Source organism: Sceloporus undulatus, chromosome 1 (genome assembly GCF_019175285.1).
Source record: "Sceloporus undulatus isolate JIND9_A2432 ecotype Alabama chromosome 1, SceUnd_v1.1, whole genome shotgun sequence".
Taxonomy (NCBI): domain Eukaryota; kingdom Metazoa; phylum Chordata; class Lepidosauria; order Squamata; family Phrynosomatidae; genus Sceloporus; species Sceloporus undulatus.
In genome coordinates, this window is record NC_056522.1 from 197,076,712 (window position 1) to 197,092,235 (window position 15,524).

At 41.0% G+C, this 15,524-nt stretch overlaps 1 protein-coding gene across 1 annotated transcript; it reads left to right on the forward strand.

The window, feature by feature from the left end:
• The first annotated feature begins 266 nt into the window (after positions 1-266).
• Positions 267-15,362, forward strand: OSGEPL1 (O-sialoglycoprotein endopeptidase like 1). The gene is made up of 6 exons (XM_042445662.1): positions 267-2,612; positions 7,934-8,321; positions 9,548-9,752; positions 9,841-9,989; positions 12,291-12,421; positions 14,158-15,362. The coding sequence occupies exons 1-6, from the start codon at positions 2,419-2,421 to the stop codon at positions 14,162-14,164; spliced, it is 1,074 nt and encodes a 357-aa protein (XP_042301596.1). The 5' UTR covers positions 267-2,418; the 3' UTR covers positions 14,165-15,362.
• Positions 15,363-15,524: the final 162 nt, after the last annotated feature.

Sequence of the window (15,524 nt, forward strand, 5' to 3'; positions counted from 1 at the left end):
TGTTACAGACCGCCCAAAAGCGGGCGGTCTGGCGCCGGCTCCATTAGCTACACTGAGAAACCCCAGCGGCCAGACCGCGAGGCTTCCCGGCGCAGCTAAAAAGGAGCGCCAAAATGGCGCTCCTTTTTGGCCCCCTGGAAGTGGCTCCGCAAGGCGCGCACTCGCGGTGTCACTTCCGCCACGCCACATCTGGACGCTGTGCGTCCAAGATATAAATATGGCAGCGCCTGTGTGGACAGGCGCTGCCGTTTAGTATGCGCTCCGCGCGTCCTAGGGAGAGGGGCGGTTAGGAAGGTGAGAACCTTCCTAACTCTAGCATGCCCCTTCCTAACCCTAGGACGCGTGGACTAAATGGTGTGGAACCCGCCTCTGTGAATGCGAGATCTCCAGGAACCCCAGATATCAGCTGCCCTGCTCATGCAAACTGAGGGCTTTGGCTTCCTTGTTTAAATCAATCTTTTTTTCCTACCACGTTCCACTTTGCCAAGCATTATTATCTTTCTAGCAAGTGTTGCCATCTCATGATACATTCAAAGTACAACAGTCTTAATTTCATTGTCTTGGCTTTTAGGAAGAACCCAGGCTTGATTTGCTCTAAGATCAATTCATTCATGTTTTTGACAGTCCATGGTAATCATAGGTCTCTCTTCCAGCACTACATTTCAAATGCATTGATTTTCTCCTGTCATCTTTCTTTACTGTCCACCTTTCATACCCACACAGAGAAATCAGAAAAATGTGATATTACATGATGTCATTCCATTGGTTATGGTATCCAATAAGAGACTATGGTATTTATACAGTCACACTACTCACAGTACTCATAACAGTAATGAGAAAGGACTGCATTTGTCCCAGTGGCCAAATATATGTAACTGTATATTCTGTAATATCCCAACTGGGATACTGTAATATCCCAACAGCTTTGAGGAATGACATCTATCCTGCTCAACAAATAGATAATAATTGTTCTGGGTTTGAAAGCCTAAAAGATATTGCCCTAAGTCCAATTTTTAGGCTCTAAATAGAATAGACCTACCCATGGTGAATGGTAAATTAACACCTGCATAAATCTGAATTATTCATTTCATTTACTTTAGCAGTTGGATGTGGCCATTGTCATTAAATTAAGTTTAGCTATAGTGATGTCTTTCTTATTTGGGATCCTGGCGTTGATTCTGGAAGATAGGATTAAAAATCTTAGCATTGGGTTTGTTTCAAAATCTCACTTCAGATGCAGCAAATGTATGGATAAAATTAAGGATACAGTGGGACCTCAGTATCTGTAGACTTGCCATCCGTAGATGGCAAGTCTGCGCTGTTCCCCAATGGTGGTGCTTTATGCTCAAATCCCATTGACCCCAATGGTGGCGCCTGACACAGCCACACCACCATTGGGATCAATGGGACTGGTTCTCCTTCCTTCTTTCCTTTCCCTCCTCTCTCTTCTTTCTTCCTTTTTGCCCTTGTAATCTCCTTTACATTTACATGGCAGATGTTGCACTCCCCTCCACCTCACTCATTGTAGTAAATGAATAAAAATATTTTGTTTGATTAGTATGTATATTTTTGTAACACATTCATGTATATTCATGCAGCAGCATCTTTTCCTGAGAACCGAAGCAATGATGGCAGAAGTGGTGGGAAAAGGAAGAGGCTATAATCCAGCAAGCTTCCCCACTCTCCTCCTGGTCCTTCTCCTCCCCCCTCAGGCAGAGGTGGCTGCTCCAAGTGCCCTCCTTGTCCTTCTCTTTTCCTCCAGGAGAGAAAAGATTTGGGAAGAGGAGGAGGAGGAATCAGGGCCTCTAGGTGACATGCCCCCCTCTTGGGTCTCACCCCATCATTTCAGAACCACTGATGTAAACCACGATGAGTTTTGTTTTAAAGCAATTCAGACATGAATTCATGGAACAAGTCACTGCCCTTTAGTCTTAGTTTCCTATCTGCCTCCTATTAGAGAAAGGTAGTACTACCAATTCACAGGCTACTCCACATGTCACATATATATTGGTTCCAACCACACTGACATAACAATTGTGATAAGAAATCACCTGAGAGATTTCTGCAAGAAACTCCTGCTGAGGGATAGAGAAATACATGGATTCCTGTGTGTACATTGTCTACACCTGTGCAGATAGTTGTTGCCTGCCCTCATCTATATGCTTCCAGTGTAGCTGTGCACATTATGCTCCATAATTGCTGCTGCATTGTATAGTAGCTCCACACCATTCCAGGCATCCTCTTTTCTTTTGCCAACAGGAGATCAGTTTTGTCAGAACTATTTTTCTGTTTAGGGGGAAGCAGAGAGGCTGGACATGGTGGTAACCACGAAAAATTCTAAACTTTGTTTTTGCACAGTTCCTTTCTAGGTATACCTGTCTACAGAAATCTTTGACAGTAAACAGCTTTAAAAGAATAATGTCTATTGAGTATCCTAAATGTTGCTGGATAGATCATGTGAGAAAAATCTCTCTTCACTGTGGGAAAAGGTTTCCTATTAAAATAGTTCTGGGAATAGAAACTAGCTGTGATGATACAGGAGCTGCTGTGGTGGATGAAACTGGCAACATTTTAGGAGAAGCACTACATTCTCAAAATGAGGTTCATTTGAAGTAAGTGAGTTTTACTGTTGGCAAAGATGCTCTTTTCAGGGTTATATAAGTGAAATAAATAGCTATGTTATCAATTATTTATATCAGAGTTTTTAAAATCATTAAAATAAAATAAATGTGCTGGTAGGAAATCCATGTCATTGCAAATTATTGATTAATAATTACCTATAATTATTTTGACTGTATGAGAGATTTGTAGAAAGAATCCTGTAGTAGAAAATACTTGGTAACAACTTAAAGCAATAAAAGCAGGGTCAGAAAAATCAATTAATAGCCTAATCTATACTATTCTTGTAAAATCCTGAAAAAGCAATATAGAATACCTGTCTTAAAATGTATCATCTGAAAGTTTGTACAGTTCAGTTTTGGATTTCCTGTACTGAGAAAGAGTTCAGCAATATCTGACCTATTATTTTTTTAGAAGCTCTCTGGCATACTTTTACTACACCAGAAGCTGAAAGCTGAAAAGAGACCTCTGATTTTTACTAATAAATGTGTCATATTATACCCCTTCTCTCTGACTGATGTATAGAAGTCTAAGACTGTTTCCAGCTTTACAGGTTAAAATCGGAGCTTTAATTGGGCATGAAAGTTAATAGTTAAAACTGAAGTGCCAGCTGCATCAGTTTCTTGAGAGATCAAGTCTTTACTGTGACAGATGCCTTGATTACATCCCATTTGGATTGCTGTAATGTACTCTACATAGAGCTGCCTTTGGAAACATATCAATGAGTCCAAAATGCTGTAGCCAGGTTGCTAACTTGGCCAAGTTATAGGGACCATATAAACCCCCTACTGAAATAGCTCTACCAGCTGCTGATCCTTTTGAGGGCAGAATTCAAAGTGCTGTGCTTTAAAGCCCTACACGGCTTGGGTGCAGGCTATTTGAAAAACCTCTCTCTGGCCCGAAATACATGGGCAAAATAAAGTGGCTTCCAGCTGCTTTGGGGGTGTGACATTCAGATGGCGCCCCAAGCGGCGGGATGCGGCTCCACAACCGTGATAGGAAGCGGTAATCCAGCTCCTGGCTCGCCAGTTTGGAACACAGCCAACCAGCTTTGGAGCGGCTATGCAGTTTATTGTGGTCCAGCCTGATCACGTCTGAGCAGTCTCTGGCCACCTTTACCACAATGTGGCGTTGGTCCTCGGTATAAGTCTTGCCTGTGCGTTAAAATCAGTGTTGCCATATTCGCGACTTCACCGAAAAGGGACTTTTCAAGCTTTTCGTGTGATTTCGCGCCTGGCTCGTTTTCAGTGCTTTCGGCGACTTTGCCCTTTCAGCTCAGCTGAGAAGGATGCAAGCACCAACCCTGGGCTGGAGAAAAAAACCTCTCTCTCTATCTCTTTCTCTCTAAGACTCCCTCTGAGAAGCCAGGAGGGAGAAGCCCAACCAACCAGGTGAGAATATTCACCAATCAAGAGAGGACAGTGATGCCCCTCCCCCAGGCATTCTCAGGCCAGGGCAAAAGTGCTGGAGAGAGGCAGGAGTGAGGGATATTGGCTGGCTAATCCCAATTGCCTGATTTTCAAGTAAAGACATAAGTTTAAGGCACACAAAGGCAAATACTGACATGGTATCTGGCTTATGTTGTGACTTCTGTGTGTGCCTAGAGGACATTTGAATTCGATTCCTGAGCTTGGCGAGTGCCCCAAGCTACTCTCAGGTTGTTGTTGTACTAGTGAGGACCATTTGGTATGTGTGATTGAATGCAAGTCCCTGAGTGTTGTGTTAGTGATTAAATAGCCCATAGCAGAGCAGCACTGTAAGTTGGCATCCCGCCCGTCCTATCCCAGAATTTGTTTTAGTGGCTCTCTTTTCATTCCCTTTTCCATTGCCAACCATACTGCAGAAAAAACAGTTTGGCACTGCTTCAAATGCAGGCTCCCTGCAATAGGGATCTGGGCACACAACCAACCAAGCCCAAATTCCATGCTGGAGCCCTGGGGGCCGTAAAAGCAGAGTCTCAACAGTCAAAACAAACTACAAGCCCAGATTCCCTGGTTTACAGGGAATGCCTCCACGCTTCCAGATCCCAGCCCAGAGAAATAGTCCAGGAAAATCAGTGTTGCAGTTTAAGCCACTTCTCAGCTGCTTTTTAAATAAGAATAATAATAATAATAAAATAAATAATGGTGATGAAGATAGTAGAAGACTTTAGCACCTTTGAGCTCACTAAAAAAAATTGGCAAGCAGACTTTCCTGACTAGCGTATTTCCTCAGATCAGAGGAATGTAGTTCATGGGCACCAAGCTCTTTCTCAAAAAACTAACAATCCCAGGTTCTCTAGCGCGGGCCGGGCAGTAAAGTGTTTTCAAACTGGATATTTCTCCGTATGGATTGGGACCTTGAGCATTGTTAATAAGGGGGAGCGAAGGTCCAAACACTGCGAAAGAATCCAGTTTGGTGACCACTTTAACTCTCCTGGCTCAGTGCTAGGGATCCTGGAAATTGTAGTTGTTGTCACACAAGAAAAAAAAAAAAAAAAAAAAGTTTGCTGAGAGAGAAGGTTAAATGTCTAAATGTCCTCCGAAACTAGAATTCCCAGGATTCCCTAGCCTGAGCATGGCATTAAAGGGTGTCAACTGGATTGATTTCGGCATGGCGGTTGCATCCGAACACAATTCTGTTTGGCACAAGCTTCCTGAAACCCATTCAGCGTCAAATAAAGTCTAAAGGCTAAAGATCTTTGTTTGTTCAATGGTGATTTTGAGAGTTAAAATAGTTAACATTATTTTTATTCATTATGTTACAATTTATTTTGCAAAATATCTGCCATTTAAAACTATATGGGAATTTTCTGGAATTGTCTTATATTCCGTGTGATCTGGGGTGATTCAGGCGGGTTTTTAGACAACATTTCAGGGAATTATCTTCGAGGCTTGTTGGCAAACGGACTGGTTAAAATCTTGGTGGAAGGCTTTCCACCTCCAGGCACAGCTGGTGAGGACATGAGAGTCTCAGTGGCTGCTCCCAGGTTGCTGGACTCTCTTGCCTGGGAGATCTGGTTGACAAGTCCCTGCTGTCTTTTAACTGGCAGATAAATTCCTTTTTATTTAAGGAGTCATTTGGGTTGTAATATGTTGTGGCAGGCAGAGTTTTTACTGTGGGTGTTGTTTCTATTTTTATCATGTTTTACATGTGTTTTTAAAACTGCTTGTATTAACTTGTATTTTTAACGTGTGTTTTTGAAACAGAAGTTTAGTTTAATTGAGTTTTAACTTTTGTATTAAGAGCTTTTTTGTTTTATTGTGTTTTTCAAAAGGTTGCACACTGCCTTGGATCCCATGTTAGGAGAAAAGTGGAACATAAATAAATAGGTAGTACATTTGTTGCCAGAAGATGGATGGTCTCATATTGTATCACTTGGAGCTTCTGAGCTCTGGAAGAGTAGCCACAGTAAAGTGCCTTTTGATAATCAACCCTCCAGATCAGGGGTAGGCAATCTTTTTGAGCCGGGGACCGGGTTGCTGTCCCTCAGACAACTGGGGGGCCGAAGCCAAAAAATAAATAATTAAATAATTTTTTTAAAAAAACCCCTTAAATATATAAATAAACCAGGACAAATGTAGGACAAAATTTTCAAATGGAAGACACTTTTTTTAAAAAAATGGAGGACACGTGAAAAAATTTGCTGATTTTTTTAAAAAATGCTAATATAAATGTATGTTTCTGAGGCTTCTATAGACAATTGCCCCCCAAAGGCCCCGGCGGCAATCTGCGACAGGACTGGGCTGGGGCCGATCCCAAGGCCTCGCCGGGCCGCATCCGGCCCGCGGGCCGCAGGTTGCCTACCCCTGCTCCAGATGATCATCATAGATAATACTTATAAAGGCCCTGGTTTCTATCGGAGAATCAGCTAAAAATCTGGCCTGGCAGCAATGCTGAGTCAAGCGCTATGTTAACTGGGCAGTTTTGTGGGATGTCATTCAAAAAACTAACTTTTCTAAGTTCTGTTCAAAAACATGCCACTGAAAGTAGCACACAAGTCATTCCATAAGTGGGAACACATGGCACTAGGCTCACATTTCACACACCATTAATGATAAAGAAGTGGGGATTTATATCAAAATTGTCTAACAATATGAAAATACTCAGTTGCATTCAAAAGTTACTAATTTTATTTTACTCTTTTTACTTTCCTAAAAAATGGGATGCAAGGTAGGCATAACACTTTGCAAGCAAAACATATAAAATAAGCAGTATGCATATTTCAGTGCAATATTTCAGTGAGATAAACAATAAAACCTTCAAAGAAAGTCTTAAAGTGTATGTCTCTTCCAACTCTATGATTCTATGGTTCTATGCTCAACCTTTTAAAAGGTCTCCAGTCAGAGACACTTTTTTATAACAGAAAAATCAACAAAAATGCTTCACTTCCAGAGAGCTTACCTGCATCCATGACTAGGCTAAGTAAACACTTAAGAACAAAATCCAATTGCTAGTCCCAATCAGAGTAGACCCACTGAATCATTTGCTGCATGGCAAGTCAAGTGAAATTCCATGATTCCATGGGTTTCCTGTAGTTAAGACTCGCCATTTGCTATAGACCTAAGCAAGGTCTTTTCCAGAAGAAGAAAAAAAGAGTTGGGTGCCTCAGCATTCCAACAGATATTTTTCACTCAATGTTCTTCTGTACATATTTATACACTGAAGTGTCCACAGGCATGGTCTAAAGTGATAAAGAAGATTCACTCAGCACTGTTCTTTGAGATACAGTGGGGCTCGGGTTACGAAATTAATTCGTTCCGCGGCCGCTTTCGTAACCCGAAAAGCCTTCGTAAGCCGAATTGCCATAGCGCTAATGGGAAAGCCGCGCTCGTGTAAAAAAGCGCCGATTTTTTTTCGTAACCCGAAAAAACATTCGTAACCCGGAACAATGTTTTCCAATGGGATTTTTCGTATCCCGAAAAATTTCGTAACCTGGGTATTTCGTATCCCGAGTACCACTGTATCCTTAACAGGTAAGGGCAGAGTTCAGATTGTAAACCACTAGTTCCCAGTCACAACATTATGTACACAGTTAGCAGCTTTTATAGCATCAAAAGCTGTTTAAAAAAACAACAACCTGATAGGCATAAGAAATACATAATCAACTTTGCCTTCTAAAGATATATCTTTGTTTGCATGTCTTGCTAGAATTGTTTGGAAACCCCAAAATCATGGGGGAGGAGACTCACTGACTTAGTAGATTTTGCAAACAATGTGTAAGAGAGGTTAGAGAAAAAGGGAATGACAAGCCAGAATATAAACATCTACATTTGCCTTTTTAGTGGGGCCAACTATTTAATTTATGTTATGTACATGTTTGTTTTTTAATTAGGACAGGTGGAATTATTCCTCCAGTAGCACGACAGCTTCACCAAGAAAACATTGAGAGGATAGTACAACAAGCACTCTCTATCAGTGGACTTTGTATGGATGAGCTCTCAGCTGTTGCAACAACTGTAAAACCAGGACTTGCTTTAAGCCTTGGAGTTGGGTTGGACTATAGTCTAGAACTGGTGGAGAAATACAAGAAGCCTTTCATCCCTATCCATCATATGGAGGCACATGCGCTGACTGTTAGGCTGACCAACCACGTAGAGTTTCCATTCCTAGTACTTTTGCTCTCTGGTGGTCATTGTATATTGGCTGTAGCACAAGGAGTTTCAGATTTTCTTCTCCTTGGACAGACTTTGGACATTGCACCAGGAGACATGCTGGATAAGGTAATTCTGTTAACATAGGCCAATATTTCCAGAATACTAATCTGTATTAATTATAACTTGAGTACTCTCTATCAAAATTTTCCTTTCATGAAAGGTTTTACGTAATTACAACTAGAGTACTCTCTATCAAAGTTTTCCTTTTAGAAAATGTTTGTGAAACTATTTTCTCCAGATACATGAGATTTTTGTTGAGCTACATGGTAGCTTTACCAAGTTAATCAGATAAGGGATGAACATTATAACTGTCATGTCAGAGCTTGGAGATTCAGCAAACCTTCTCCCACAAGGTCCCAGATATCTCTGAGGAAAGCTAAGTGGAAGAGGGATCCTTTTCCTCTTTCCTGATGCCTGCTGCTACATGGTGGGCCATAATAATGAATTGATTCTAGTTATTCCACACTCAGCAGTGGTTTCTGTAATACAGAGTGTGCCAAAACCCCATTGTATTAATCAACAAGGCTACTGGGCAAGCAAAATGTGAGGACAAGTTTTGTTCTCCAGCCCAGGCCTTATGCCTTCCACACCTCAAGCCAGCAACTTGGATGACAAGCTGAAGCTCAGAAGAGACAGCTGGACCCCCACTTTCATAATTCTTTTACTAATAATGACTTGTGTTTTTTCAGCATTTCTATCTTGAATCAAACATAAAAATAAGAGAACTTTTGGCCATCTATAAGTTAATGAATGATACTCTCATTATGCCTCATCATTGGCTATCAGCCAGAACAGTCCCATGCACTGTTAACAGCTATGTTGGCTAAACAGCTTTTTTTTCCCAGCAATTGAAAAGAAGATTGCACACCAGGTCACACATGTCTCATCTGTTGTTGTGGGCCTTCAAGTCACTTCCAATGTATGGTGTCTCTAAGGGGTTTTCTTGTCAAGATTTGTTCAGAGGCAGTTTTGCCTTTGCCTTCCTCTGACGATGAGAGCGTGATTTGCTTAAGATGACCCAGTGAGGTTCTATGGCTGACTGGATTCAAACCATGGTCTCTAGTCATAGTCCAACACTCAAATCACTACACCACACTGGCTGTCATGTCATCTAGCAAATAAAAAGTTATATTAAGAGATTTCTGTAGGACAGTTCTTGATTATTATTAAAAAAAAATCTTATTTTGCCATAGTATGAATTTCTTTAAGGTACCTTTGCTAATTATCACTTTGATTGGCTTAAAAACAGAACATTTATTTTATTTCTGGTTTTCTTTCCTTTTAAAAAAAAGGTAGCCAGAAGACTTTCTTTACAAAAGCACCCGGATTGCTCTGGTTTGAGTGGTGGGAAAGCAGTGGAAAAGATGGCCAAACAGGGAAATGGGCTACATTATGAATTCAAAGTCCCCATGGAGCGACATTCTGATTGTAACTTCTCCTTTGCTGGACTTCAGAGCCAAATCACTAGAATGATTGAACAGAAAGAAAAGACAGAAGGTATTATCCTGAACAGTTCTGGTTCAAATAATGTGTGTAATCTGTGGTACGTATGCTTGGAAAACCCTCTTAATCATAATTTCTGCAGGCCTTCAGGAAGGTCAGCTACTGTCCTGTGTCTCAGATCTTGCTGCCGCAGTCCAGTGTGCAGTGACTGCTCACATTGCTAAGCGAACACACCGGGCCCTCCTCTTCTGCAGAAATAAGGGTATCCTGCCACAAAAGCAAGCAACTTTGGTAAACATGTATTTTCCTAGTATGTGTGTGCATGTGCTGCCTATTTAGATTGGCATTCTGTTGAATATTTATGATGTTGCAAGCCATACTTATCAGATCATAAATACATGAAGTCTGCATTTATGGTCATTGTACCACTACAACGAATAAGAATGCCCCCCAACACTTGCCTTAGAAGCCAGGCAGCTGCACCAACGTAAGGATTTCCAAAGCACTGGTACTGCTTCCTTCCCAGCAGTGAGGTGCTCTGTGAAAACAGTTTTGACAGGACCCAGTTTTGTGGTTGCCTGGCTTCTAAGGTGGTTTTAGAGGGGTCACATTGGGAGGGGTAGCTATGATGACAAAACTCTGTCATCCAAGCTTTGTCTCCTGATGCAAGATCTTGGGCTTAATTTATTTCAGTTACAATTATGTCATTTGAAGCCATGCCCCCCCCCAATTATTTGTACTTTCAGATTCAGAAATTGCTGATTGGGTTGCAGACAGATAGTACCAGACTTTGCTAATTCATATGAGAGAAATAAAATGCACTGAATCTGAGAATCCAAGTCTGTGCACTCATTTGGATAATATCAAAGTGTAGGGGGACAACCTGCTTTCCCTTCTTTGGGTCAACTTTTCTTTCACTTGTTGGAGACAGTGACTTATCCTCCTAGCTGTCACTGCCAGAGTCATAACCCAGGATTCTAGAAAATCCTATTCATTTCCTCTTGGTTGTTCTCTTTGGTGCAACAAAACAAATCAGGAATGATTTGAGTAGCATGTCATCCATACTGGTTTTCCTAGTTGTTGCTTCTTTTACAAGTCAAGATTGCAAATTAGCAGTGATGTAGACTCAAGTTGATTGAATCAGACTCAAGTTGCTTCAGTAACTCAACTTGGCAGTAAATGACACACTGACGCATGTTGCTGTTCCCCTCCAACAAACATGCACCACTTCTTTTTTTTTCTGTTAAAGTTAGCTCCCAGACTTGAGACTTGGCCTAAAAGACTTGAATACATAACTGCCAACTAGGGATACTTATCTCTTATTTGGACAACCTGTCTAACCTTTCCAGGTTGTACTAGTGCAGTGTAGTTTGGGGCACCTCATTTTGGATCCAACCCAAGTAGTGCTGCCTTCATTTTAAATGTGGTATTTCTGATGCAAGAGCCAGAATGGTGTAGTGGTTTGAGCTTTGGACTACGATTCTGGAGAGCAAGGTTCAATTCCCCCCTCAACCATGGAAACCCCACTAGCTGACTGTAAGCGAGTCACACACCCTTTCTGCCCCAGAAAACCCTGTGATAGGGTCACCATAAATTGGAAATGACTTTAAGTCATTCAACAAGAGCAAAAACATTTCTGATGTATCTACAACTCAATTTACTAGAGAAGTCAGAATGTAAAAACTATTTTAAGGGAGTTGTTTTAATCTGTTTTTTCAATTTTTATTGGTATATTTGAACAAAAACAACATTTAGAGAAGCAGCCAAAATATGACTACTGGCAGAGTGATAAACGGCTGACAAATCCATTCTTAATGGATGTAGAAAAAGAAAGATCAGATTGGCCTTAATTGCAAGTCTGAAATTTTAAGGTTGGAAAGTTGGAACAAATTTGATTAGAATAACAAAGTTCATGCCTTTGCCTTAAAATGAACATTATAGCAGTTTGAGATTAGATAAATTAGCCCAGATGGAAGCAAAATATAAAAATTTCCCCAAACGTCCAGTACTAAGCCAGAGTACTGATTTAGCATCATTTACATTATTACACAAAAGTAACTTTGACTGAGATCCATTGAGCCCATTCGAAAAGCATAAGTTTCTGCTAGCGTATACCATATTTGCTGTTGTCCAGCAGTGGAAGCTGATCCTTTTTCCTTTTTTCCCCAAGATGTGCAACAGGTCAGCTTTGGGGAGCAAGGGGCATTGAGCAAGGAGGTACAGGATACCCCTTCTGCAGCACCAAAACGTATCCAAGGGTTACACATGTGTATGATGTAGCTTTACTCTTTTTCTTTGTATCACAATTAGAATCCAGCTGATTCTGAAATCATCCTTGTATAGGTGTGTACAAAATGCAGCTCTCCAGATGTTGTTAGACTGCAGCTGCCAGCATCCCTCACCACTGGCTGTCCTGCATAGGACTGCTGGGAAATGCAGACCAGCAACATCTGGAGCTCTGCATAATTCCTGCCTCTTTCCTTGTGTAATCATGCCCCACCACCATGACCACCACCTTTATTGTGAGTAGTAAGAGGAAGCTCTTCAACTGACATTATTAAGAGATCCTCTGACTTTTGACACTGTTTTCAGGTGGCTTCAGGAGGTGTTGCAAGTAACCAGTATATTCGCAAAGCAATACAGATTGTAGGAAATGCCACTGACGCCACCTTGATATGTCCACCTCCAAGGCTCTGCACTGACAATGGCGTTATGATTGCATGGTAAGGAAGAATATTTGCTTCTCAATGTGCTATGCAATTATGGAGCAACATGGTTAATCTGAAAGCTCTTATGTTGGTTGCAGTGTCGGAAACTGCATATTACCTATGTGTGTGATACACATTTATTTTGCAGTGTTCATATGCCAACAGTGTGAACTTGACATCATCAGAGATGAACTGTGCTGCATGCAGTTTCCTGCATAAATGCATGACCTTGCCTTTTCCAAACTGGTGCCCTCAAGATGTGTTTGTTTTACAAGCACTACCATCTACAGCCACTAAGGATGATGGGATTTAAATCATCTAGAGAACACCAAGTTGGGGAAGGCTTGCCTGTGCAGTTCAGCATGTGTGAAGTGGCCCTGTGACATCATTCTTTTGCAGAAAGAAAAGTGCCTATTGCTTTTCAGTGAAAAATGAAGGGTCATTTCCACATGCAGTATGCACTATTTCCAGTTGAAGGTTCATGAACAAGTAAGAAGAATCTCTTGAGCAAAACTTCAAGAGACTCTCAGCAAGCTTGGCTAAAAGTCTCCTTCCCTGGAGGTCTTCAAACAGAGGCTGGATGGCCATCTGTCAGGGATGCTTTGATATTCCTGCATGGCAGGGGTTGGACTGGATGGCCCTTGTGGTCTCTTCCAACTCTATGATTCTATGATTCTGTGACATAAACAGCAACTTTACCCATTACAATGAATGGAAATCAAGCACAAGTTTTGAGAACAGAGAGAGTATGATCACTTGGGGAACTGAGATTACACTGATGGAGAATGTTGATTCATTAGAGAATGGTTAGGCAGATGTTTCACTCTACAATGCAAGCTTATATTTGGACAAGTCAGCAGGTTTTGAATAGTTTTGTTAATGAACTAATTGCTCATATATGAGAATCACCCCACTGTATTCTGCATGGATCCTTCAGCCATATACTGGGGATTAAGGCTGAATTCTATACTCACTTCAGTGGGAGTCAGTCCCATTGCATTTAAAGGGGCTTACTGAATAGCCATGTCTAGGATTTCACTGTATCAGATTAAAATATGTAATAACAGTATTTAGAACAGGTTTTTACAAATAGCAGGTGGTTCCAAATGCACAACTTCTAGCATTGCCAGTCAGAAAACACTGTGCTGCTAGTTTGTGATACGAAAAACCGTTATGAAAGAGGAAGGATGACAATTTTTCTGTCGCTCACCATGATATTCTGTGAATGAGGCAGGGTGACTGCATAATTAAAATCTTGTCTGAAGCATCCAGTTGTGAATTGGGAGGAAGAATGGCAAATACCACAAGCACTGGTTTAAAACATTTTGAAAGATGCTCACCAAAGAGAGAGCCAACATTTGTGGCAAACTGAAAGCCTGGTGCAAATAAATTCTTCACAAGGCTTTTGGTTTTAAGGTTTCATCCTGTCCAATCATCCCCAATAAATAAAATTCCAGTTTTAACTCAATTTTATTAAACATAGTCTCTATTATTCCATGAATAAGAAGAACATTCTGGTATAAAGAATAAATGGTATGGGTTTGGTTTTGTTTTTTGGACCGATATGGAACAATACTAGACAGACTGGAAGAGAAATCTTGGAAGTGAAACCTCAAAGGGACCACCGGAAAGACTCGCCCACATCCAGGCACCACTTTCCAACAAGCAGCCCATGCATGCCACATAGATGGCAACCATGTGGTTCCTCTTTCACCTCAAGTCTTGTGCCATACTCACTTGGTTTTTCTCAGCTGTTAGGTAGTAATCGGTGTGAGAAGAGTCTGACTTGGATGTTGTTGTTATGGGAACCATGGAATAAGGTTGACCAACTGTGAGGATGGAATGAGAAAGATCAAGATGGCTCCCGGGTTGAACTCCCAGTTTTTGATTGGAGAAAGACATCAATCCCTGTACACTGTAGGAGAGCTGATAATCTCAAATCCAAAATACCTGCTGGGGATACCTTTGCTATGCTGACCAGAAGGCACAAAAATCTTCACACTAGCTTTCCAAGTAAATAGGCTTCTGCATGAGGCAACAACAGCCAAAAGAAATCACACAAGAGGAGTGACATTGTTAGCCACAGGACTGTGTCTGGTTTGTCTGAGATGTTGAAGAGGTAGTCAGTGCAGACTGATGTGAAGTCACACCTCAGGCTGTGAAGTCACAAAAGCAAATAAAAGCAATAAAATTTCCTTTCTACATTTTGCAGCTATAAAGTTTCTTCAAAAACTGGATCTGTCCCTGTTTTTTATGAAGACATGGCCCCCTATATGGGCAGAGTTGAGTGACCATCCCAAAGAAGCCAAATTAGATCACTTTGCTTTGTGCTGTAAAATCAAATCAAAGTGTAAAATGAGTCTACTCTCTCTAGATTTGAGTTCCCCTGTTCCTTGGATGTTCAATATCCCTCCACCACAAAAAAGCAGGGACAGCTATGTTGGCCATAAAACAAAATCCAAAATGCAGATTATAGTAATACCTTTAATAATCCATGTTCTCCACACACCTGCTAAGAACCATTTCAGAACAGTACACAGAATAACATGTAAACAATTTAAAAATCACTTTTGTTGTGGTGGTAGTGCTTTCAAATTGTTTTGACTTTATGGGGTCATCATAGGGTTTTCTTGGCAAGATTTGTTCAGAAGGGGTTTGCCATTGTGTTCCTCTGAAGCAATGAGAATTTGGGATTTGGCCAAGGTTATTCAGTGGGTTACTATAGCCAAACAAGGATTTACACTCTTGTTTCCTGGAGTTATAGTCCACACTCAAACCACTACACCACACTGGCTAAAACAAACACTACTGATATATTAATTATTACTAGGTCAGAAACTAGGGATTGACTTCAAACCAGAAATGGCTGATCAGACCAAATACTCCTGCAAAATAATATAATGGAAGATCCCAAAACACGAAGATATACAATTGAGCACAAAAGTTAGAACCATACAAGCCATTATATTCCCTATTACAGTGGATCCTTGTTATACGCTGGGGTTTGGTTCCAAGATCCCTCGTGGATAACAAAATCCGTGTATGCTCAGGTCCCATTAAATATAATGACATAATAAAATGGTGTCCCTTATAAAAAAATCAAGGTTTGATATTTGAA

Excerpts from the sequence above, each read along its gene's own strand:
- OSGEPL1 (XM_042445662.1), top strand. The coding sequence starts at position 2,419 with ATGTCTATTGAGTATCCTAAATGTTGCTGGATAGATCATGTGAGAAAA. Across the intron at positions 2,613-7,933 it reads CAAAATGAGGTTCATTTGAA|GACAGGTGGAATTATTCCTC; the intron begins GTAAGTGAGTTT and ends TTTTTTAATTAG. Across the intron at positions 9,753-9,840 it reads ACAGAAAGAAAAGACAGAAG|GCCTTCAGGAAGGTCAGCTA; the intron begins GTATTATCCTGA and ends TAATTTCTGCAG.